At 45.7% G+C, this 26,927-nt stretch overlaps 1 protein-coding gene across 2 annotated transcripts in view; it reads right to left on the bottom strand.

Annotated features, from left to right (window-relative positions):
* LOC119566118 (opsin-3) overlaps positions 1-22,638 on the bottom strand; it is a 133,341-nt gene extending 110,703 nt beyond the window's left edge. For both annotated transcript variants that reach the window (XM_037897669.2, XM_043536384.1), the window contains exons 1-2: positions 22,391-22,638; positions 11,314-11,848 (exon numbers count right to left, since the gene is read on the bottom strand). In XM_037897669.2, coding sequence (XP_037753597.1) covers positions 11,314-11,659 — 346 coding nt within the window. In that variant the 5' untranslated portion in view covers positions 11,660-11,848; positions 22,391-22,638. The remainder of the gene's footprint in view (positions 1-11,313; positions 11,849-22,390) is intronic.
* Between the last annotated feature and the right edge of the window lie 4,289 nt (positions 22,639-26,927).

The raw sequence follows: 26,927 nt of genomic DNA on the forward strand, positions 1-26,927 counted from the left end.
CAGCTATGTCAACAGAAGAATGAGAGGAGGTGGTGAAAAAAAACCCTCCTATAGGTGTAGGCTGCATCTACACTATGGGGTTACGTGGTTACATTTAGACTCTGTAGTGTAGACATACTCTAAGTCAGACTGGACATGGACTGAACATGTTTTACAAAACGTGACAGTCAGCAACACAGAGACAACCGCTAGCAGTGAGGCAGGAAGCCTAACCTACATTACAGACGGAGCACAACTGCCCTGTTTACTCGTTTTGTGCTTCTGTGTTTCGATCACTTCCACTGCACAGAAAAAAAGACTACATGCCACCAGAAACGGATTAGGGTATTGTGGGGCCCTAGGCCAGAGCAAGTGGGGCTCCCTCCCTACCCCTTCTGCCTGTAGTCCCGTCCCATCTCTCCCCCCGCCCGCAGCGCTCCTGCCGGGAAAATGGGTCGAGGTCCAGGGGCTTGCCCAGCTCCGCTCGCCTGGCACGTCTGCCAGGGAGTGGGATTGGGAGCGGGAGCTTCCCCTGCCCTCCCAGCACTTCTGCTGCGGAGAGAGGGGTCAGGACGCAGGGGCTTCCTCTGCTCCATGGCAGGAGTGCCAGGCAGGCAGAGTGGGGTCAGGGGTGCAGGGGCCCCCAATTGGTCGAGGCCCCTGGGCATGGGCCCCGTTGGCCAATCCGCCACTGCATGCCACCCTTAACTGTTGGTATGTCTGCATGCTGTTGGGCAGAGAATAAGTAACATGCTCCAGACCTTCCTCTATCAAAATGAGGACAATTGTTTTCATAATCCCCAAAGGCTGTGAACCAGGTAGAGCAGACAGTGCTAACAACAGCTACCTGACAATGAACAGAGACCTGGCCATAGTGCTTGAGGCACATTGAGCATAATGATGTTAGCAGGAATAGCTGCACCTCCCGGCACCTACAAAAGGATTTCCCTTTTTAAAAAATAAGGCTGATAAATGTCATCTGAAAGTTAGCAATAGGGCAGAGAATGGGCATATATCCTAACATGGGCACACTTCCTCTGACCCTCAACTCCGTACCCTATTCATATATGAGTATTCAATATTAATGTTTCAAACAGTGCAGTACAACTATTGTAGGCTATAATGCTTTGCAGCATTCCTACGGCATATGATTTACAAACTCACACAAGGTGCTACCAGGAGACTGCTCCCAGCTTCTGACCCCGGTCATAAGTATATGGCCCATAGGTCCAAATTAAAGTCCCAGCTCTTATGCATTCCAAACTCTCTGAATAAAGCCAAAGGGAGGTTTTGGTGCACAATGGATGTAGGATCAGGCTCTAAGGCAGGTTTCTGAGTTATCTTCTCATGGAAATAAATGGTAAGTTTCCTGAACATTCATATTTAGCCAAATATTCCCTATTTTTAAGCTGTCAATAGGAGCTAGAGATGATAAAGTAACAGCAACCAATGTCCTGGAACAGGGCCTTCTGAACAAGAAAGTATGTGATGAAAAGGAAAAGTGGGGAGAGAACAGTGAAAGTTTAAGAGGAAGAAGAAGGGTCAACAGACACCAGGTCTCAATCGGTGATCAGAGCTTCACATTTAGATGTAAAAATGGTTTTAATAAGCACAGGGATTAGACTACACTAACAGAGGCTCCAGTCCTGCCAGTTCCTCTGCACAGGCAGAGCCCTGTATATATATGGTGCTGCACTGACTTCAATAGGACTCCATGTGGGGTGCAGGGATCCAGGCATTGCGAGAAATTTACAGGATCAGGACCACAGTGTTAGTCACTGCATTAGTATTATTAAATGGATATTTTCATTCTGTCAGCCTTACTCTAGAATTAGTCATTCTTTTTAATAAAAAAGAAGAATGTCCTACAAAATTACCAAACCTGTTTCAACATATGCACAGCCCAAGTCTCCAAACCCATCCTTCAGGAGTTGCTCGCATGAGTAAATACTAATGTAAGTATGGGTTTGCTGGATCAGGTGCTTAAACTGGTAAGAGACTATTTTGTGTGGTGTCAGTGTTACTTTTTCTCTCTGACTATGTAACATGTATTTGGCTTAGAGGCACCCGGGTAACCATGCTGAGAGGGCTTACATGAGTTGTACATGGTGTTTGCTTGTATTACAACAAACTCAAGTGGAAATTGTTTTGTCACCCTCACCAGGAGCTGAATTCACAACACCAAACTTCCAAGTGCCTAGAAAATCACAGGAACAACACTACAATCCACAAAGCCTGAGGGTCCCTCTACAACAAATGGGGAGATAGGGTCACTTTAGATTGCAATCCACAAAAGCCAAAGCCAACATGCTAGGCGCGGAACTACCTAAGCTAGCCCGTGGGAGATGCCGATGAGAGGGCTGTGTCTTAAACCACCGCCCTCTCACTGAGTTCAATATCTACACTGCAAAAACAGATCTGCAACAGCAAGTCTCAGAGGTCAGGTCAACTGTCTGAGGCTTGTGCTGCAGGGCTAAAAATAGCAGTGTAGTCATTGAACCTCAGACTCACCCAATGTGAGTAAGGATTCCATAATCTGGCCCCCAAATTGGTGATATGGGTGTTAAATTAGAAAACTTTGGTACTTCTTCACTTAAATGAAGTGCCCCCTCCACCATGAGGTATCTGTAGATTCCAAGGTCAGAAGGGACCATTGTGATCATCTAGTCTGACTTCATGTATAACACAGGTCATGCAACTTCCCCCAAAATAATTCCTAGAGCACATTTTTTAGAAAAAACATCTGATTGGTTTTAAAATTGCCAGTGATGAAGAATTCACCATAACTCTTGGAAAATTGTTCCAATGATTAATTTCCCTCACTGTTAAAAATGTACATCTTAATTCAAGTCTGAATTAGTCTAGCTTCTACTTCCACCCGTTGGATCATGTTATACCTTTCTAGGCTGAAGAGCTCATTATCAAATATTTGTCCCACATGTAGGTACTCATAGACTGTAATCAAGTCACCCCTTAACTTTCTCTTTGTTAAACTAAATGGACTCAAGGAGCTCAATCTATCACTATAAAGCATATGTTCTAATCCCTTGAGCATTCTCATGGCTCTTCTCTGAACCCTCTCCAATTTATCAACATCCTTCTTGAGTTGTGGATACCAAAACTAGACACAATATTCTAGTAGCAGTCACACCAGTGCCAAATACAGAGGTAAAATAACCTTTCTGCTCAAGATTCCCCATACATTTGTGGTCCTAAGGTAATATGGGACTAAGGTATTTTGGCTTTCTAAACTATGTCCAAGCAGAGGCCCTGTCATTATTTATAAGCTGTGTTTAGCTTACTGTTTTGAGTGCAAGCACCAATTTTAACATTGTTCGCTTGAAATTTTACAAGTACATTCTCCCCTGCAGGTTTTAATATTATTTCTGGGGGTATAAGGGAAATGGCATTGTAAAAATAATGGTATTGTAAGCATCCGAAGTGCACTCCCACTGGTTGTCATCATTTTTCTTCATTTGTTTAAAATAGTAATATATTTTTAATGAAAAACTACCACCCATGAAAACTCATTTACGTCACACTGATGACTACAGGCGTATAAGTGCAAGAGAGAGTCAAGTTTACTCACTCAGAAAGGAGAGCTTTTAGGCTAGGCGGGGAACTAAAGCTTCTGTAACATAAGACTTCATGCTATGCTTCATTTCAGACTTGTTTATAACAAGCATCCCTTAAACCACAGTCTGAGTGCCAACCAGCAAGATGCTAAGCAATCTTAACGGACTTCATTGGGAATTGGGGATGCTTAGACCCTTGCAGGATTGAACCCTTTTGTGACGGGGTGAGCACCCCATGCAAAGCTTCGAGGGATTAAAGTGGCTAGGCAGGCCAATTAACTGCCCGGGCTGCACCTGAGGAAGAAGACAGGAAGCAGGTCACTAACTGGAAAGAGGCTTAGCTGGGCAGGAATAGGTGGGACCCATATAAAGCCCAGGAGCTGTGAGCAGCAATAGGCTGTTAGGACATAGTCTACAGTCACTCCCTGGGAGGACGGAGCTTGAGGCTGGCAAACCCAGAACGAGAGGGAAGCCCAGGAAAACAGCAGCAAGGGGTAGGACCATACAGACCTTGGATGGTTGTTATAGGTTCCCTGGGCTGGAACCCAGTGTAGAGGGTGGGCCTGGGTTCCCCTACCAGCTGTGGTAAGGTGAGGCCCTTGCATAAGCCCTTGTATCAGAGGCCCGGTATGAGGCCTAAGGCCTGAACTAAAGTAATGGTCAAGACTTTCCTCACACAAAGCAAAGTTAAGCTGTGAGCCAGAGGCAGGCCCTGCTCACAGAAGCTGGCAAGAAGAAGGCTGCTGCTGCAATTAAACACATACCTGAAAGGTGCTAAGCACTAATAATATAAACATGCACCACGATGGTACCAGAACAGTCCGGGACAAGCACATTCAACATAGATAACAAGGAACAGGCTGACCATCCTAAAGACAGGGGCAAAAGGGTAATACGATGGATAGAGTTGCTTTGTTCGAACCAACATGTACAAGGTGAAAGGCAGCACCTTACTACATGGAGGGGTTGTACCTCAATACGTGAGGAGTGATGTGTAACTTGTTTGTACTTGTGTATAAGAATGCATCCCTGGGGCGGTGTCTTTGTCCAGTCTAGGCGGAAGTGGAGAGTCCTGTCACTGACTGAGACGGTCCATTATCAGGGGGCACATATTAGTAGTATGTCCTATAAAGTCTGCAAGAAACTACTACTGTGCTTCATTTGGCAATAAACTTGGCCAGGTGCCTCGTACCTTATCAGAGTCTATGGTCATTGGGGGTTCTCTCGGGGTCTGCTGTGTCAGCAACCTGCAGAGCCGGGGCAGCACACAGAAGGAACACATGCTCGCAGCCGACTGTTATCAACATTAAACAGAGCAGAGCACCACACCGGTGATGTCTGACGACACCACCCACTGGGAAGTGGTACAGGGCGTTGGAGATGCCAGCCAGTCTGGAAGGACTTTGATTTCCCCAGAAGGAGAGGTCCTTAGTGACCTGGCCGGAGGACCAAGCCACAAACAGGAAGCTGCAGCTCTGAGAGTGAGAGGGGCACAGGCTGAAAGAGATGATGGAGAGAGACACCACCAGAGGAGGGCAGCATCTGGCAAGAGCTAATCCCCAGAGCTGCATTGGAGGTGCAAGATGCAGTGAGTGAACCCCGTGACACCTTTTTACAGAAGAGAATTAAGACCTTGCTCCTGCAACAAGCTCTGCATAGACAGAGCCTTGAGTGGCATTATTATTATTTATTTTATCATAGCAACTAGAAGCCCTAGTCATAGACCAGGATCTTACTGTGCTAGGTGCTGTACAAACACAGAACAAAACTGTCCCTGCCCCAGTGAGTATCACGGAAGTCAATGGGATTTGATTTACATGGAGCTCCTTAGTTCGTGCAATGCAAGATAAAAAGGTGATAAGTAACCGTATAAAATTCTCACTACAGGATTTACTTTGAAGGAGCACGTCATTGTCCTTTAAATTGGTGAAATAACTTACAAAACCTTCTGTAACAGCAAAGGAGTTGCCAATAACTTCAAACTATAAACAAAATGGAAACATCTGATTACCCGCCGTGACCTTTTCTGGAATACTGCTTCCTTAGTTCTATTGCCTACAATATATACAGCCATTTCTTTGACTAATTTATTGTTTTGTTCAGTGTTTATTTTAGTAAAGTCACAAGGTCATGTAGATCAACTCAAACTTTATTACTGATATATAGGCTTTCTACAGTGCATATTGCCATGGTATCTGGGCTCCTCACAAACACTGATAGATTTAGCCTCAAAATACTTGGTGAGTTAGGAAAGTATCACCCCACTTTCCCGATGGGAAATTGAGGCACAGACAGGTCAATCCTGCAAATGCTGAGCACTCTGTCCCTAATCCAGCAAAGTACTTTAAGCATGTGCCTAATTTAAACATTCAGTATATGAACGGTCTACTCATGTTTAAGTTAAGCACATGCTTAATCCTCATCCACATTCATGGAGTAATGTTGTACTCTGCAAGCATATATATTGCAATAACTCATGAACTAGTAATCCTTCAACCATGCTGTTTTAGGACACTGTCACCTCAGTACATGTAATCAACTCATCCAAAAAAAAAAAAAAAAAGAATATATGAAAAAAAAATTGTATCAAAAATGTATGTGGGGTACAAATGTACCCCCAGGCGTTGCACTGTTATCCTGTATTTTTAGTAGTTCCATGTTCTCGTTCACTTCTAGTGAGAGTATCTTGCAATAGTTAGCATATGGTAATTGACAATGCATTGCAGTGACAGTGGTTGCTGCACACAACCACCCTAATATAGAAGGTACTCCAGGGAGGTTGGTCCCTTCAAACCTGGGCACGTTAGGTATCTTCAGCACAGAGTGGATTGACACTGGTTTTCTTCTCCTAACATTCTTGCAGGGATTTTCTGGCTAGATATTGTGCTTCAAAACTACAGACTCAGGAGATTCTTGAGGCTATTTTCTGTGATGCACATTTCAAGATGGCAAACAAATGGGCACAATTTTCTGCTTCTGAGCTTATCAAAAGGATTTTCAACTCTGAAAGTGAGTTGTTGTGTGATGACAACCTATTAGATGATAGTGACTTTGTGCCGGATTGTGTCAAGAGCTGGTCTGAGATGGAAGACCATACAGTATTTCTGTTGATTTATCATCAAGTTTGTGTTCAGACAGTGAGGAGTTCATGTTCAGCCCTGGTATAAGACTGAAAGAGACGTAGTTGGTGATAACTTCTTCACTAATATTCAGCTTGTTGAAGGTCAAATTTTTGTTGAGTAGATCTATATTGGAACAATCTGATGAAAAAAGCCAGATATATCTATTGAGATGCATCCACACTGCAGCAGAGAAAAACTGTCATCCGTGTTCAGCTATGCTTGGCCATGTAACCTAGTTTCCAGTGTTCCAAAGAAGGGCAAGTTGGTGATGATTCATCATGACAATGTTGTAGAATAAGACAAAAAGAAACCCCACATAATTCTCCACTACAATGCTACTAAAAGTGGTGTCGATAACATGGACCATCTTGTAAGAATGTTCTCCCGTAAGTACAAGATAAGCAGGTGGCCAGTGGTTCTTTTCTTCAGCATGCTTGATGTTTCTGGCATAGGAAGTTTCATCTTTTGAGTCGGCAACAATCCTGCTTGGCAACACACTCAGCCAAGACAAAGAAGGTGCTTGTTCATTTTCAATTCAGGAGAACAACTAATAGAGACACTTATCAAGGATTCCTCTCTTTATACACATCTCACCACGTCCATCAAAGCAGCACTCTCAACCCTTGGCTACCATCGAAAAACAGCGACCATGGGAGCACCCAGCAAACTTGGTCAAATATGATAGTGTCCATGCCAAGATCAGCTGACTGGAAGAGCCACAAGCAATGTGAAGAGTACAGTGAATTTGTATGTGCTGACCACGCCATGTTGATGCTGATGTGTGAAAATTGCATCTAGACTCTCACTGAAAGAGACTCCTGCTAGTTCTTTCAATTTGCTAGTTAAATAAATTGGGGGGGGGGTCCCTAAAACATTAAAGAATTGTTCTTAGTTTCTAAATGCATTTGGGGTACAAATTTTTACCCCACAACACAGTTAATTCATCTTTTTTCTTGACACTGGATGGAGGTTAAGTACTTTGCTAGATCAGGGACAGAGGGCTGAGAGAGGTTTAGGCCCCTATTTTAGAGACCTACCTTAGCTTTACACATGTGAAGTGCATAAAGTGAACATGCAGAAGTGCTTACATGATCGAGGAATAAATTACTTACCCAAGGTCACTAAGCAATGTCTGCTGAGGACCCCAGGAATAGAATCCAGTGCTCCAGAGTCAGTCCAGTGTCTTAATCATAAGTCTATCTTTCCAAATAGTGCTTTTACTTCAGGGCATAAACCAACCACTGACTTGATGTGATTAAAAAGAAACATCTCCTATGGGCAGATTATTCCATAATTGATGTTTCTGATTGAGCCCTGGTTCAGGGATGGATCCCCATCTGGGAAAGCACTTAAGCACATGCTTAATTTGGACTTGAATAGGCATGGACTTAAGCACATGCTTAAGTGCTTTCTTGAATATGGGCCAAAGATAGGATAATGGACTGAAGGGTATGATCTGGTATAGCAGAAGTCAGATAGGAATTGCCATACTGTATGTTCCTCTCTGTGCACTGGTACAACCTGTATACCACATTATCCCGTATTTGGTATACACCCATACAATTCACAGGAGAAAAACAAAACTATTTTAGAAACATTTGAGGGTTTTTCTTAACTATTGGAACTCTAGTCTTTTTATCCCTTCAGAGTTCAGAAATAAAAAATTAAAAACTAGTAATTTGTAAACATCTCTAAAAGTGAGCCAAAAAGCTTTTCTATGCACAACACTGTCTTCATTTCAGAGTCCAATATTTGCAGCGCTTTCCAGGTCTAGAATCCAGTGCTGGGTTCTACTAGGCAGGGAAGAATCTCATATTTCCAATGGCATAAGGCTCCTATTTAATTTATAGTCCTGATGGGTCACTGGATATCAGACATTAAAATGGTCCCTGGTTGAATACTGCCTATCCTACTCCTTGGGAAGGTTTAAATTTGGGCAATAAAACATACGTTTGGGGAAAAAGAAGGAAATATGTCTTTGCCTGAAGGATGTGGATGTGAGGTCAGAGGGTGTTTTTGTTTAAATGACAATTGCTTGAAACTGCCCGGCGGATTGAAATGTCAGAAATTGCCCCAGAAGCTGGAGGTCAGTGGGCAGAATGCAAGTGAGATAGGCAGAGTTGCAGGGCAAATTGAATCTGAGTGGATATCACCCCCCACATACATTGTCTTCTTTTTCCCAAAAAATTCTAAATCGCAATGGAAAAATTGTCAAATTGTGAATTTTGAACATTCATGACCAGCTCTACTCAATATCTGATGGGATCAGGCCCGTTGTAGGTAACCATAGTTCACAAATCGAGCTCTTAGATATTTTCCTGCAGAACTGTCCTTTTGACATTGAGAGTGCATCAGAAACTCTCGTGAGCACTAGAGTAAACTTGGGGTTACACATAAACACTAACTTTAAATATGAGCTGAGGACTCATCTTCAACTCTACCACTACTAGTTTGGTTATTTAGGTAAATTTTGATGTGATCAGTTCCTTTAATCTAGAAAAACTGATCAATAAGTAGTTTTGTCTCTGTTTTTCTTTTGAGTGAAAAGAGCAACAGTAGCAGATTATAACTAAGACATCCTTTTATTTCTGTTTTATTTCCAGTGCCACAACAGAAGAGCTGGTAACAGATAGGAGACCTGACATGCCAATGCACTACAAATGTCACTTCCATGTACATTTGCTAACCCCTTAAATGTACATGTTATTCTATTCTTTCACCTCCACCTCCCTCCATGAATGATAGCAATAAGCTAAATTATAAGGAGGGGAATACATCTTGAAGTTATTCCTCCCCATCTATTATCCCAAAAAGCACTGGACGGAGACTGAATTTTTCAAATCTCCTGTTCAGACCCTCCAGTAGTAACAAAGATCAGGGCAGTAGAGGATTTGGTGTGCGCATGTATAGGCTGAACTAAAGTGACACAAGCAGTGGTGAGCTGGAGCCGGTTCGCACTGGTTCGTGAGAACCGGTTGTTAAATTTAGAAGCCCTTTTAGAACCGGTTGTTCCGTGAGGGTTCTAAAAGGGCTTCTAAATTTAACCGGCCAAAAGTGGCACCTTAGGCACCGACTCCATGGGTGCTCAAGCCCTGGAGCACGCAAGGGGAAAATCTGGTGGGTGCAGAGCACCCACCGGCAGCTCCCCGCCCCACCCCTGGCCCTAGCTCACCTCCGCTCCACCTCCGCCTCCTCCCCTGAACGCGCCACCCTGCTCTATTTCTCCGCCCCCCCTCAGGCTCCCCGCAAATCAGCTGTTCAGCAGGAAGCCTGGGAGGGCTGAGAAGCAGGCGGCGGCTTCGTGCTCAGGCCCAGGGAGGCGGAGGTGAGCTGGGGCGGGGGGGCGCGAGGAGGGCTGCCCGCGCCGCAGGAGGTAACCCGGGGAGGGGGAGGGGCCATGCACAGGGGAACCGCTCCCTGCCCCAGCTCACCACCGCCACCCTCAGCCTGAGCGGGAAGCCGCCGCCTGCTTCTCAGCCCTCCCTGGCTTCCAGCCAAACAGCTGATTTGCGGAAAGCCGGGGGAGGGGGCGGAGAAGCAGAGCGGGGCGACGCATTCAGTTGCGGAGCACAGCGGAGGTGAGCTGAAGCCGGGGAGCTGCCAGTGGGTGCTCTGCACCCACCAAATTTTCCCTGTGGGTGCTCCAGCCCCGGAGCACCCAGGGAGTCAGCGCCTAAGGCGCCACTTTTGATGTGATCAGTGGAGGAGAAGCCGCTCCCCCTGCTCCCCCCCCAGCTACGCTCCCCCACCCCTAGGAGCCAGAGGGACCTGCTGGATGCTTCCTGGGAGCTGCCCCCGGTAAGCACCGCCGGGACTCCCCACCTAGCCCACCGGCAGGTGCCTCTGGCTCTTAGGGGCGGGGTGGGCACCCACTACGGTGGCCCACGAGACCCTCCTGCCCGGTTCTGGGGGCAGTCAGGGGACAGGGGAGGGGGGTGAATGGGGCAGGGGTCCGGGGGGGCGTCAAGGAACGCGGGGGGGTTGGATGGGGCAGGAGTCCCGGGGGGCGGGGGTGGGCAACGACCCCCTCGTGGGGTGAGGAGGGAACCCGTTGTTAAGATTTTGGCAGCTCATCACTGGGCACAAGGGTCATATATCTAATATATTCATGTGAGCAGATTGGGTACTAAAGTATACAGCAAACCTGATCTCCAATTAATCTAGAGAACAGAATTCTTGTATATTTCAATACATCGGTGGCTCACAAAAACAGAACTGACAGGCAGAGCAAGATGACAAGCTGATCTGGATATGTTTTTAAAAAACAAGACAGTCTTAGTGCTGAGAATCTATTTTCAGATAATCTAAAAATACACTTTAATTATACACTGCCACTTTACTATTGACAGCTCACTGTGGTAAAGTGGCAATTGCCCAGTGGAAGATGGCTGTCTTGGATGTTTAACATCAGTAGAGCATCAGTCTGGGGCTAGGAAGGCCACATTTGGTGAAATTATGCTGCATGGGAGCATGACTATACATCAAATACTACAGGGGTGTATAATCCAAAGTGGTACGTGTGGTCTTAGAAAGCTAGAAGTCTTAGAACCGTGCTAGTCGCACTGATGGTACACATACACTTTCCACAGCCACCATGTTATAAATAATAGTGTAAGACAAAATCTTTAAACTCTTACCAAAGCAGGAATTGACAAAGCCATACCACATGCAACCATACTCTCCTCCAATCCATCTGCCGTGGATGTTGGATGCAAAACTGAGTGTGGTGCCAGAGATGCACACTAACATGTCACTGGCACTGATGTTCAGCAGTAGCATGTTCACAGGGTTGCGCAGGGTTTTAAACTTGCAGAAGAGTATGAGAACAATCAAGTTATTCATGAAGCCAAATGCCAAGATAAATCCAAGGAAAACAGCCACTATGGTGTGCCCTGTTCTGGAGAGTCCAGTTCTTGGCTCATGAGGATCTGTAGATGCTCCAAAGCTCACGTTGGCTGTCCAGCTGGTACTCATTTCTGACATTATAGTAGGCTGGAGAGTGCAGAAATATTAAATGTTCTACTCCCAGATCTTCTAGCTACTTTACAGAAGTACTTTTAGACCAAAGGTAGAAGGCATCTTAAAAAACTGCCAGGTCTTCAGAGCAAAGCAAGTTCTAGTAATTGTGATCAGTCCCATTGTCACAAAGGAGTTCTTCATGGCAAAAACATCCTGCACACATGGAAAGAAAACAACAAGCATTATCTCCAAGACAACTCTTTTCATATTAATACCAAGAGGCTACATTGTCTGTTAACAGTTCTTCCCCTTTGGCAAAAAGAACTTTTGTTAAAACTCAGTCTTTTGTTTTCTCTCTGCATAAATAAAATCCGTTATTTGAAGTCTTAGAGTGCTTTTTGTATTTATGAAAGCTATTCTAGAAGGATTCCCTCTAGCCAGCAGTCTATTACGCAAAAGACCACTTAGGCACTTTATAACCCAGGCACTAGCGTGAGAAAATATTTAGTAAGGAATCAGTGATGAGCTGCCAAAATCTTAACTCCTGCCCCATCCAACCCCCAGCGTTCCTTGACGCCCCCACTCCGGACCCCTGCCTCATCCATCCCCCTCCCCTGTCCCCTGACTGCCCCCAGAACGGGGCAGGAGGGTCTCATGGGCCACCATAGCGGGTGCCAACCCCGCCCCTAAGAGCCAGAGGGACCTGCGGGGGGCGAGGTGGGGAGTCCTGGAGGTGCTTACCTGGGGCAGCTCCCAGGAAGCACCTGGCAGGTCCCTCTGGCTCCTAGGGGTGGGGGAGCGTAGCTGGGCGGGGGGGGAGCAGGGGGAGCGGCCGCTCCCCCACTGATCACATCAAAAGTGGCGCCTTAGGCGCCAACTCCGTGGGTGTTCCGGGGAAAATTTGGTGGGTGCAGAGCCGGGCGTGGGGCGGGGAGCTGCCGGTGGGTGCTCTGCACCCATCAAATATTCCCCATGGGTGCTCCAGCCCCAGAGACCCACGGAGTTGGCGCCAAAGGCACCACTTTTGGCCAGTTGTTAAATTTAGAAGCCCTTTTAGAACCGGTTGTCCCCTAAAAGGGCTTCTAAATTTAACAATCGGTTCTAACGAACCGGTGTGAACTGGCTCCAGCTCACCACTGTAAGGAATATGTTTTATTTAAGCTCTCCAGTGTCTCTCCTGCTGTGTTTGTGCAGCTCCCAACACACCAAAGTCTCAATCCTGACTGGGGCCTTGCGGGGGGGTGGCAGGGCCTACTATACTATATGTGATTACTGATTACTAACAATCTGAAGGGAAAGAGGAAGAATTTTCATATCCAAGCAGCAGCATTTTAGTGCATCCCTTGAAGGTAGAACACATTGCAAGATTGAAAGACCTATTTCATATGAGATCTATTTCATCTACTGCATTCACTGGCTACTAGACATTAGTCTCCACGATTCATAGACTCCAACCAGCTTCTCAATGCTTTTTCCCCCCACAGCCTTGAAAATGTATATCATATATTCATTATATAAATATATTGTATTTGATTAATTAAATTGTAATTGATTAATACCACAGAGACTATAACACAAAGAAAAAGGAAACTAGTAAAGTACAATATCATGAAAGATGTATTAACTCTTTAGCCACAGCTTTCAGAACAGGTTGCTGAGAACATAATTAGTCTATATTCTTATTTTATATAGATTTTTTGTTAAAGGGGAACTACAAGGACAGTTACGATGTTGTAGAGATTTCCATTCTGAATTTAAAAGTGCATGGTATCTTTAGCTTCCTGAACTAAAAGACAAATGAAAAAAGGGGAGTTAAAATTTCTGTTTCTGAAGCCAAGTGTTCCCAGAAAGATTATTCATTAAGAAGAAGGGATATAGATAAATGAAATGTGTTAACCCTTGCATTTCTTCTAACTAGCAGTTTCTCTGAGAAGTACATGCTAGAAAGATGCATCAAAACAGCAGAAAGGTATGGCACAAAACAGCTAAACAGAATTTACTAAAAATTCTGTTTAGCTGTTTCATGCAATGTCTCTCTAGTGTCATGATGCGTTTTTCTAGCATGTATTTTTTCTTTATATTGTACCATACTTACAAGTCATTGTGCACTTCCAAACAGCCATATTGCTACATCCATCTCATTACTGTAATGATTTTATTTAAAGTACACAATGTATTATGACTTTACCTTTGTGAATTATAAAATATAGATGCTTTTCAGATCAATCTAAAAATGCAGTCTACTTTTTTCCCATAGCCCATACAGCTTTACCCACCTCTTTTGCATCTGATCACTTATTTTAGACTCATCCTGCTCTCAGCCCCCCAACTCTGTCCTTGTTTACACCCAGACAATAGTATTGAAGAATTTGGCTTCAAAGTTCATCCACACACAGATTTTGTAGTAGTATAACTATTTCAAAGGCCACATCTACACTACGAAATTAGGTCGAATTTATGGAAGTCGGTTTTGTAGAAAGCGTTTTTATACAGTTGTTTGTGTGTGTCCCCACACAAATGCTCTAAGTGCATTTAGTCGGTGGAGTGCATCCACAGTACCGAGGCAACCGTCGACTTCCGGAGCGTTGCACTGTGGGTAGCTATCCCACAGTCCCCGCAGTCTCCGCCGCCCATTTGAATTCTGGGTAGAAATCCCAATGCCTGATGGGGCAAAAACATTGTCGGGGGTGGTTCTGGGTACATATCGTCAGGCCCCCCCTTCCCTCCCTGAAAGCAACTGCAGACAATCATTTCGCGCCTTTTTTCCTGGGTTACCCGTGCAGATGTCATACCACCGCAAGCATGGAGCCCACTCAGCTCACCATCACCGTATGTCTCCTGGGTACTGGCAGACGCAGTACTGCAATTGCTACAGAGCAGCAGCTCATTGCCTTTTGGCAGCAGACAGTGCAGTATGACTGGTAGCCATCGTCGCTGTACTCCAGGGTGCTCTTTTAGCCGACCTCGGTGAGGTTGGTCAGGGGCACCTGGGCAAACATGGGAGTTACTCAGCCAGGTCATTTCCCTTTTAAGTTTTGTCTAATGGCGATTCAGTCCTGCGGCAGTCCTACTGCACCGTTTTCTAATGAGCAGCCAGGAGACGACGATGGCCAGCAGTTGTTCTGCACCGTCTGCTGCTAACAAGATGTATAAAGATAGATGAAGTGGATCAAAACAAGAAACAAACCAGATTTGTTTTGTATTCATTTTCTCCTCCCTCCATGAAATCAACGGCCTGCTAAACCCAGTAAGCCATGTTGTCAGTCACCCCTCCCTCCGTCGGAGCAATGGCAGACAATCGTTTCGCGCCCTTTTCCCTGGATTGCCCGAGCAGATGCCACAGCATGGCAAGCATGGAGCCCATTCAGCTCACTGCAGCAGTAATGACCATTGTAAACACCTCACGCATTATAGTGCAGTTTATGCAGAACCAGCACCTGAAAAACCAGGCGAGGAGGCGACGGAAGCACAGTGAGGAGGACATGAACACAGATTTCTCTAAAACCGCAGTCCCCAGCAATTTGGACATCATGGTGTTACTGGGGCAGGCTCATGCCATGGAACGCCGATTCTGGGCCCGGGAAACAAGCACAGAGTGGTGGGACCGCATAGTGTTGCGGGTTTGGGAGGATTCCCCGTGGCTCCGAAACTTTTGCATGCGTAAGGGCACTTTTATGGAACTTTGTGACTTGCTTTCCCCTTCCCTGAAGTGCAAGAATACCAAGATGAGAGCAGCCCTCACAGTTCACAAGCGAGTGGCAATAGCCCTGTGGAAGCTTGCAACGCCAGACAGCTACCGGTCAGTCGGTAATCAGTTTGGAGTGGGCAAATCTACTGTGGGGGTTGCTGTGATGCAAGTAGCCAACACAATGATTGAGCTGCTGCTATCAAAGGTAGTGACTCTGGGAAATGTGCAGGGCATACTAGATGGCTTTGCTGCAATGGGATTCCCTAACTGTGGTGGGGCTGTAGACGGAACGCATATCCCTATCTTGGCACCAGACCACAAGGGCAGCCAATACATAAACCAAAAGGGGTACTTTTCAATGGTGCTGCAAGCACTGGTGGATCACAAGGGACATTTCACCAACATCAATGTGGGATGGCCAGGAAAGGTTCATGACGCTCGCGTCTTCAGGAACTCTGGTCTGTTTAAATGGCTGCAGGAAGGGACTTACTTCCCAGACCAGAAAATAACTGTTTGGGATGCTGAAATGCCTATAGTTATCCTTGGGGACCCAGCCTACCCCTTAATGCCCTGGTTCATGAAGCCGTACACAGGCACCCTGGACAGTAGTATGGAGCTGTTCAACTATAGGCTGACCAAGTGCAGAATGGTGGTAGAGTGTGCATTTGGATGTTTAAAGGGTCGCTGGTGCAGTTTACTGACTCGCTCAGACCTCAGCATAACCAATATTCCCATTGTTATTGCTGCTTGCTGTGTGCTCCACAATCTCTGTGATAGTAAGGGGGAGACATTTATGGCGGGGTGGGTGCTTGATGCAAATCGCCTGGCCGCTGAATATGCGCAGCCAGACACCAGGGCAGTTAGAAGAGCACAGCAGGAAGTGCTGCGCATCAGAGAAGCTTTGAAAACCAGTTTCATGACTGGCCAGGGTACTGTGTGACACTTCTGTTTGTTTCTCCTTGATGAAAACCCACCCCCTTGGTTGCCTCTAAATTCCCTGTAAGCCACCCGCCCTCCCTACTTCGATCACAGCTTGCTTGCAAAGGAAATAAAGTCACTACCATTTAAAAAACCTGTATTCTTTATTAATTGATTATAAAAACAGGGAGATAACTCACAAGGTAGCCCGGGTGGGGTGTGGGAGGAGGGAAGGAAAAGGCCACTTTAAAACTTCTTGAATGACAGACTTCTGTTGCTTCGGCTGTCCACTGGGGTGGAGTGGTTGGGTGCCCCGAGCCTCCCCCACCCTGCATTCTTGGGCGTCTGGGTGAGGAGGCTATGAAACTTGGGGAGGAGGGAGGGCGGTTAAACAGGGGCTGCAGCGGCAGTCTCTGATCCTGCTGCCGTTCATGAACCTCCACCAGATGCCGGAGCATGTCCGTTTGATCCCGCAGTAGCCCCAGCGTTGCCTCATGCCTCCTCTGATCTTCCTGCCGCCACCTCTCCTCACGTTCATAGCCCACTTTCCTGTACTCTGCTATTGTGTCCCTCCACACATTCTGCTGAGCTCTGTCAGTGCCAGATGACTGCATGAGCTCAGAGAACATTTCATCGCGCGTGTGTTTTTTTCGCCGCCTTATCTGACATCGCCTTTGGGACGGAGGAGGGAGGCTTGAAACATTTGCAGCTGCTGGAGGAAAAAAAGGGAGTGAAGTATTTAAAAAGATACATTTTACAGAACAATGGCTATACTCTTTCACGGTGAACACCACTATTCACATTACATAGCACATGTGATTTTGGTACAAGGTCGCATTTTGCATCTTATATTGAGTGCCTGTAGCTTTGGTGCTAGAGATCACACATGCAGTGCCGGGCAACAAAATTCAGCTTGCAGACGGCCATGGTAAGCCATAGTCTTTCGGCTTCTGCAACCTTCATAACAGCAGTGCCCTCCTCTCCCATACCAAGCAAAGCACGTTGAGTTGGCCATTTCGTGCCGCTGTTTTCCTGTTAACATGCAGCAGCAGAAACCAAACTAACCCCCCCCCCACCATCCAATTCTCTGGGATGATCGCTTTACCCCTCCCCCCACAGTGTGGCTGGTATCAGGGAAGATTCCTGCTAGCCAAATGCAAACAGCTCAGTGCCAATGCCCCTGCCCCCAGCTAACTGTGGGGAGGATTTCTTTTCAGCCACAGGCTAACAGCCCAGTAGGAACGGCCACCTCTGAATGTCCCCTTAATTAAATTCCCCTATTTCAACCAGGTTACCATGAACGATATCACTCTCCCTAGGATAGCACAGAGAGATAAAGAACGGATGTTGTTTGAATGCCAGCAAACACTGGGACCATACGCTGCCAGGCTTTGTCATGCAATGATACCAGATTACTTGCTACTAGCATGGCGTGGTAAAGTGTCCTACCATGGAGGACGGAATAAGGCTGCTCTCCCCAGAAACCTTCCACAAAGGCTTTTAGAGTACCTCCAGGAGAGCTTCATGGAGATGTCCCTGGAGAATTTCCGCTCCATCCCCAGACACGTTAACAGACTTTTCCAGTAGCTGTACTGGCCACGAATGCATCCAAAGTCCTCAGGGCTACTTAATCATTAAAAAACGCTTTCTTTTATAACATGTATTATATTTAAAAAGGTACACTCACCAGAGGTCCCTTCTCCGGCTTCATTGGGTTTGGAGGGTATTTCAGTCAGGGTGATAAAAAGATCCTGGCTGTCAGGGAGAATGGTGTGCTGTGTGCTCTCCTCAAGCTCGTCCTCCTCCTCATCTTCCCCATCCACAAAATCTTCAGGCATAGCGGAGAATACCCATCATCGGAGTCCACGGACAGGGGTGGGGTAGTGGTGGCAGCCCCCCCTAGAATTGCATGCAGCTCAGCGTAGAAGCGGCATGTCTGGGGCTCTGCCCTGGAGCATCCGTTTGATTCTTTGGTTTTCTGGCATGCTTGTCTGAGCTCCTGAAGTTTCACGCGGCACTGTGTTGTGCCCCTTCTGTAGCCTCTGTCCCTCATGGCCTCGGAGATTTTTTTGAAATGTTTTGGCATTTCATCTTTTGGAACGTAGTTCTGATAGCATGGATTCCTCTCCCCATACAGCGATCAGATCCAGTACCTCCTGTTCGGTCCATGCTGGAGCTCTTTTTTTCTATTCTGGGACTGCATGGTCACCTGTGCTGATAAGCTCGCCTGGCCAAACAGGAAATGAGATTCAAAAGTTCCTGAGGCTTTTCCTATACACCTGGCCAGTGCATCCAAGTTCGGAGTGCTGTCCAGAGCGGTCACAATGGTGCACTGTGGGATAGCTCCCGGAGGCCAATACCTTCGAATTGCATCCACACTAACCCTGATTCGAAACGGCGATGTCGATTTCAGCACTAATCCCCTTGTTGGGGAGGAGTACAGAAATCAGTTTTAAGAGCCCTTTATGTCGGAAAAAATGGCTTCGTTGTGTGGATGGGTGCAGGGTTAATTCAATGTAACGCTGCTAAATCTGACATAAACTCGTAGTGTAGACCAGACCATAGGGGTGTGGAATATTTTTAAACCAAAATAATTATATTGGTACAACCCATAGTGTGGATGCAGCTATACCAGCGTAAAGGTGCCCTTTATACCAGTATAGCTTATTTCCTTTCACGTGGTATGGAAATAAACTATACCAGTATAAGCACTTTCATACCAGTATAATTGCATCTAAACAAGGAGAGTTGTATCACTTTAATCGTACCAGCACACAATATAACTTTTGTGCACAGACAGGATCTTAGGTTACAAACTTATAAACAAGCATGTGAGTAACTCTACATGGGGGGGGATCTCTACTGAGTTCATGAATAAATCCTTGGTGCACAAAGCAATATACCTGCATATTTGCAGAGTTGGGACCTCAGACTATCAACTCCTTAAGGCAGGGTATGCGTTTGTCGTTGCTGTAAAGTCCCATAGACTCCTTATGTATATGACAATAATACCTAGCTCCTATGCAGAAATATGTATGGGCTAGAGAAACAAAATATTATTTTTTTTAAAACCACACACACATTGGGGATGTCTGCTGATACTGCCAAATAAAATAAAAAGCAGGCTGAGTAAGGTTTGCTTAAGTCCCCAAGAGAACATAAGGGTATCTAATGGGGAAAATCTGAAGTTCCGTTTTAGCTAAGAATAGGTCCCATATTAAAAACACAAATGCAGATACAAATATCCCAAATTTCTTTATAGATTTAGACAAACCACACGCCAAATGATGGTGTCAAGAAAGCCCTGGGCTTCATTTAATTTATTTATTTATTTGAGACCCTGAGTTGGATTTATCCTGGCTTAATATTAGTGTATAATTGAGTAATATGGATTTGATCCTCCCAAGTACTCAGTTCTGCTGTGAGATGCTCAAGTACTCTCAATGCCAACTTACTTCACCACTGTGCAGGATTGAGCCCTAGATCAGTATGATTTTTCAGTTCTTCTGATTAGGAAATTCTTAACTGAACAGTCAATCCCATTTTTTTTTTTTTTAATATTAGATCTCTAAGTGGCTTTCCAACTTTTAAAAAATGGCATTAGTAAATGAATTGCATAGCGTTCATCAAATGGCATGGCAAGGTCTCTCTGTATTAACTTGCTTTTGGGTGGGAAGGAAAACACTGAAAATGATCTAAAGCATTTGGTTTAAAGAAATGGCTTGGACATCAGTACAAGTCACCAACTAAATTCAATAGTGCATTTTTTTATTTTATGCGTTACAAATTTCAAAAATAGTTCTGACAAATACGAGTCAACAAGATGCTGAATGCAGGGACTCCCATCACTGTTGGCAGTTTCTTCTGAAGCGATCTTGTGGGAAAGAGGGAAATAAGTATGATCAGTGCTTTGCGTTGATTAAACAGTTCTTTCAACTTTGCCCAGAAAGAGGGACGTAGCTTGTGACTTGAAAGTTATTGAGCTTGCTAGCATTAAGGGGTTTTTATTTATATTTTTGAAATTGCATTTTTATTTCCAGTTGAGAGATTCTCAATGTACATTATCTTGCAAAGTTGTAAACTATGCCAGAGAATGGTCCTCGATTCACTTCCAAACTTAATTGTTGATAAAACTGTAAAAAACACATTCAGATGTCCAAAACCTCTTGCAAAAAAAAAAAAGATTCATTCTACTGGGACACATCAGAGCAGTATAACAAACTTGTAGCTTGTTGTGGATATAGCCCTGAACAGTTACCTGATTTAAGATTTCACAGTAAATGCAGTGGTTCATTTAAAAAAAATAATAACTTTAATACATTTATTCAGCATAAAAGTATATTGAAAAATGTAACATTTAAAACTGTTTTGATATTTCAAAGTAGATCTTGGCTGAAAGTCTTTTAAAAATGCAAACAACTAATTTCTTGGATTTTATGCTGGATTAATGAACATCCACCATTTATCTTAATCTGTTGAATAAAAGGCTAAATTTTACTTTGAATTTTGAAATAGTAAATATAAGCACGATCAGATCTGACCTTTTTAGTTTATATATGACAAACCAAATTAATATAATTAATTATTTGAGTTCTCCACATACAAAAGGGGCAGACAAAAAGAATCCCTCTTGAACACTACTGAGAGAGAGAGAAAATTTATGGGACTTTCAAAGAACAACCCAGGATACACGGGGATGGTGGAGCCTTGTAAATGCCCAAAGCGACATTTGATGGCACAGGAAAGATTTAGATTCAAGTGCTTAGAAGCAATTAAGAAACAGAACTCAGGCCAAATTTTTTGAATCACTCACAGATCCCATTGATTGCTGGGTCCCCAAACCTCTGAAAATCTGAAAATTACTTGTTTAGATAATTAACTTTAGAAACCCACATTTGAAAAGTTTGTCCTCTCTTTACACTAGTGTAGTAAAACAAACTATAAAACCTAGACTATTTAGCCTACCATGCTTAGGGGAAAATGTACTAGTTGTAAAGATGGGCAAGGAATTTTTGAATATTAAAGCAATGGGGGGTGAATGGGTTGCAGGAAAACTTTGAGCCACCTTTGTAGCTGGAACACTTCTTTAGCACCTTAAAAATTAAACTCACACCCTAGAGATCTTTGTTATTCAACAAGGAAAAGCAAACAATTGTCAGTACAGTTCAATTCTAACTGCCAACTAGACAACACAGTTAAGATCAACAATTGAGCAAAAGTGATGAAGAGGTGCCATTTTGGGGAGTTGGGGAGTAATTCTGGGATAGTATTTCAGGCTTTACCAACTGCAACAGGGCAACTCTTCAACAGATTAATAGACAGCATCTTCACTGAGTACCTTAAAACGCCCCAAGCATGTAAATTCCCTCACATTTGTCAGCAGATGTATTTGGTATGGCCAAATACCACGGGAAAGAAATACCACACTGACTAGATCTTTGTTTGTGACTTAATCTGATTTATCAAAACTTTTTTATAGATTTTTCAGACAACAATTTTAATCCGGCATGGAGAAAAATACATCTACATCTGTTTAGAAGTCAGGGTTTAAAGAAAATAAGGTCTTCCGCCCGGGGATTCTTAGATATGATGTAGATGAGATGTAATCTCCTGCAGTTCAGTCCAGGCTGCTTCTCCGCAGCCCGAGGAATTAGAAAACAAAATCATGTCTAAAGGAAAGGAGAACTTGTGGCACCTTAGAGACTAATAAATTGGTTAGTCTCTAAGGTGCCACAAGTCCTCCTTTTCTTTTTGCGAATACAGGCTAACATGGCTGCTACTCTGAACAATAATCATGTCTGAAAGTTACATGCAGGTTTCTCAGTTATGGGTAGGAACAAGGCTAAAGACATGGTAAGTGAAAAAATAATTCTGATCGGAAAATGCCCATCGCCTAATGAGCTCATCCCCACCAGCAGGGAACCCTGCATCATTTAATTTCTTGCTACCAGTACGCTGCAGAGGGGCAGAGTTGGAGGGAGCCTGACGACCCCTAGCAAGACGGAGTTAGCCTCCCTAGTCCTCAACGCAGAAAGGCTGCTGCTCCGGGCCGTTGTAATCCCCCCCGCACTCACCGTCCCGGGATTTCGACTCGACTCAGCCCAGCCGGGCAGGCGGGAGGGAGGTCGGTCTATGCAAACGCTACTTACTTTCCGAGGTGCTGGGGGCTGTCCAGCTCCCGCTCCGCCCAGCCGGAGCCACACGGGGGAAGTGGGAGCCGGCCCCGGGCAGCCTTCAGCGGGCGCCCCGAAGCCCGCCCCGCGTGGCGCGGCCACCGCCGCGAGGAGGGTCCCCGCCAACTTTGCCGGCTGGTGAGTCTCCGTCTCCCGCCCCGCTCCCTGCGGGCCGGGGGCTCGGCGCTGCCGGCTCGGGAAGCGCCGCTCCGCAGCCAGCCCGCCCCCGCCAGGCCGGCGCTCAAAAAGGGCGAGCGGCTCAGCCCAGCCCCCGACCCCGGCCAGGCTCCTCCCCGCTCTCGGCCCATGGCGGGGGCGGGGTCCCAGCGCTAGCGGCTGTGCTGCCCCTTCGCCGCCTCCCCGCGCGCCCCTTCCCTGGGGCGCCTCTGCCCGCCCCGGCGGCGGGAGCTTTGAGGGGGGAGCGGTGGCCGGGGCCAGCGCAGGGCGCCCCAGGCGCCTGGCCGGGGGGCCCTAGGAGCCTTGCAGAGAAAGCTGCAAACGCAGCCCCGCCCCCAAAAGCCCCCGGGGTAGCAGCAGCTGCTGGAAGAGACGCCGCTGCCAGGGCTCAAGCTGTGGCCGCGGCCTCGGGCACTGACATCCAGCCCGGCTCCACGTGCCTAAGGAGAGATGACAGACGCGCGCATTTGTGTGCCTGGAGTGGGGGCTGCTTATCCTGTTTTGCGTTCGGCTTCTGGGTGCACATCCTGGGGGGGGGGGCTGATCCTCTAGGAGACACTTCTCCCCCACCCCCACCCCCACCCCTCGCCGCCCTTAATGCAACACCTTGGGGAGCTCCGCATCTCAGTGCCCTGGCTTCTTCCCTTTCCTAAGAGCTGGAGGAGGCTGCGGGTTTATGCTCTTGCTAGGGTTGCCAACCCTCCAGAATTGTCCTGGAGTCAGGGATTCAAGATTAATCTTTAATTAAAGATTATCTGGAGATAAAATGTCCAGGAATACATCCAGCCAAAGCTGGCAAACCTACTTGTTGCCCCTGCACATTAAAAACCAGCGGGGGCAGAAGGAGGACTGGACACTGTGTTCCTAAAACACTGTCTGAAATCACTGGCACTTTCTGTCCCCTGTTGCTCCCTTCATGAGAAGGGTTCCGGCAATTCCTGTCCTCCCACTTCAACCCCCAGCGTGGGCTCTGTGTGCCTCTTCGGAAACGATCGAATGGGGAAAGAGACAGTTTTGTCTCTCAAACTCCAGGGTTTTGGTCTCACACCGTTTAAATAATAACAAGTAGCCTCCCCGTTTAGGAGAAGACGCTTTGCCAGAGCAAAATACAAGGAGTTAGGGAAAATTCGTCTCTGAAGGGAGAAGCAGTCATTTGCTAGTTGAAAGGCCATTTTGGAAAACAAAACAGAAGTGAGATCACGAGATTATCCAGCAATCTGAATGACCTGGGCTGTGGATAATCCACAATTCAGGCTTTCAGCACAGATCCTCCCAGTATCTGCTGTACGGCATACTGATGTTCCCACTTGCTCCGTGTGTATACAGTCACTTTTGAGTTGTGTCGCTGTGTAGTGTTGTGTCACGTGATTTACTGAAGTTACACACTGGAGTGAGCCAGCTGAGTACAGTGATAATGTGAAGCTGGTTACACATAGATCGTTCTTTCAAGAAAGAAAACACAACCTGCAGCGACTGAGGAACCCAGCTCCTGAATATTTAACGTGGCAGAGTTGCAGAGAAGGCAGTATCCTTCAAAGAGTAATACAATTTGATCAAAGTGTGTGTGATAACAAATGTAGGTCTTTACGTCTTTATAGCTAGATGATAAACTGGGTTTCCAATATTTCTTTCTAATCCCTTATATCTCTCTACTAGGATTGCAAAAGTTAACTCTAGGGTCTTGGACTTCATCAATTTAGGGCAGCAGGTGAAAGGGCTTTCCCTCAGGGCTAATAAGCCCGTTCTCCTTCCCTCTTGTTGCTGTGTGAAAGACCCACTGACAAGGGGGGAATTGATTAATTGTCTACACTGGGGAAACAGTAATATTGACTAGAGGCAAATTAAACTATAACTGGAGCAGGGGGACGGGACTCTAGGACTTCCCTCCTAGCCACCAGGTGGCCCAATGACTATCTAAGTTTTTATCCACAGTGGAAGACATTTCACCAGATGAGACTGAGGGAGCCACACATCAGAATATCCCATAACTCAGCGCTTAGGGCAGAATCCTGATGATTTGTGAGATGGTCTCCCACTTCTTTCTTCCCTTCTGGTGGGGGGCAGGGGAAATAAATACAAGTTTCCCACATCCCAGGGGAGCGCTCTCACAACTGGGCCACAGGTTATAAAGTGGGCACCACCCCCACCACCTCCTCCTCCTGTCGCCACTGCTGTTTTGTGTGGATTAGAAGCTTACCTAAGTCATTCTCACAAGAAACACTTTATGTTCCTGAGCCACCTGACTCCTGTAGAGGGGTTCCTAGTTCATGAATTCCAAGCAGAGGCAGGCAGGTCCCTACAGCCCAGACTCTACAGGTACCTCTCTCTGTTAGAGGAATGGGATCTAGCACACACCTGTCTGGTCCGCATTTCTCATAGGCTAGCTTAGGTGGCTCTCTCCCTAGCATGCTGTCTTTTGTGAATTTCATTCTAAAGCCCGTCTCTCTCCCCCATCGTCATACAGGGATCTCAAGCACACAACTCAGGCTTTGGGAAACTCAGTGTTATTGCTGTGATTTTCTAAGCACTTATAAATTAAGCATTGTGATGCTCAGCGTCAGTAAGCCTAAATCCCTTTGTGAATCTTGCCCTCAGAGACTTATTTTGCATGCAGTTATCTGTTTGCAGATTTATCCACATTTGCCAGGTGCAGCTTTGTCTATTTTTGAACTTTCATGACTTGGGGTAAAGTAGGCAATTCTAGGCTTAGGTTTATTCTGTGCTGAAGTATATATTGTCCAAAAAAGATCAAAACATACAAAAATACAAATTTAAAATTCAAAAACTTATACCATCAATAATTCCTTCTAATGGGGGGGAAAGACTCTGGGGAGTGCATCTGTAGACAAAATCCTTACAGATAAAATTATTCTGGGGCTATACCTTTCTTAACACGACCCCTGCTAGCTCCGTTTCTTCCTGAGCTTCTGACATGAGGCTTTTTAAAACTGTAAGTGGAGATAAAAGCCTGCAGTTGAACATCCTCCTCCTACTCCACCTCAGTTAGGTAGAACAAGATCCTTTATAAAACTGGACTCAGGCAGTTCTCCACTTCCTCTGGCTGATAGATGGCTAGTCTGATGCATGTAACAGGTCAGAAAGAGAGGTTATTTCAGAGATTCAAGCAGAAACAATTGAGATAAGCTTGGTTTTTGTATTTGTTTGTTTTTAAATTGTCTAACACAATGGGGCCTTGATCTATGACTGTCATCCTGATAATACAGACAATAAATAATGGAAAAGAGTCCTGTGGCACCTTATAGGCTAACAGACGTATTGGAGCATAAGCTTTCACAGGTGAATACCCACTTCGTCGGATGCATGTCACATGCATCCGACGGAGTGGGTATTCACCCGTGAAAGCTTATGCTCCAATACGTCTGTTAGTCTATAAGGTGCCACAGGACTCTTTGCTGCTTTTACAGATCCAGACTAACACGGCTACCCCTCTGATACTTGACAATAAATAATGTTTCTCTGAAATAGTTTTGAAACAAAGCTACTTGAGGCAATAAGCCGGAGAAAACCTAACACAGGCCTGCCAGTCCTGTGAGCAAAGAGACAATATCCCACTTCCACTAATTGCTGGTTGGAAGTCCCCTTCCAGGTAAGTTAAAAAGAACTGGATGGCCCCTACAAGTTTTCAGCTGTTCAAGGCCCCCTTTCCATGTGAGTCCGAATGGATCCGCTATGTGGAGGGCAACCCAAAATGGGGGAAAAATTGAATGGCCATTTTTTCAATGTAAGTCATAAGGAATGTGCCTCCACCCCCATCAGCTTGGTGTAGCAGTGTGCAAGTAGATACACAGTTACCAAACTGACATATACTAATGCCCTTTCATGTGCATGAAAGTGATCTTTTGCAGGTATTAAAGAAACCTTATTGTCAGATGAAACCAGGTCAGGTCAGTCTCTTGTCTAAACTTTGAAAATTCAGTCCTAAATATCAAGTCTCCAAGCCACAGGAAAGATAGGAGTAAGCTGTCAAAGGAGGGTACACTTTCAGATAACCTATATCAACAATAAGCAGGTTGCTAAACAATTTACATGCCCCCTTGCCGCCATGAGATTCCATTGGTTTCTCAGATCAGAAGCCCCTGTAGTGGCAGATCTGTGATAGTGGAGAAGAGGCAGGCAATAAAATGCAAGATGATCTCTGTTTGGGTTTTGGTGTGTGTTGGTGAGGTTCTGGGTGGAATGCCTGGGAAAACAGTGTTGTGACCTGTGATTTGGACCACATCCTTCTCGGCTTGCAAAATCTTGTGAAAAGATAGTGGGTGTATTGCTGCTGGAGATTGTCAAAGTCTGCTAAGGTGCCAACATCACTCAAGTAGGT

Source organism: Chelonia mydas, chromosome 1, assembly GCF_015237465.2.
Source record: "Chelonia mydas isolate rCheMyd1 chromosome 1, rCheMyd1.pri.v2, whole genome shotgun sequence".
Classification (NCBI taxonomy): domain Eukaryota; kingdom Metazoa; phylum Chordata; order Testudines; family Cheloniidae; genus Chelonia; species Chelonia mydas.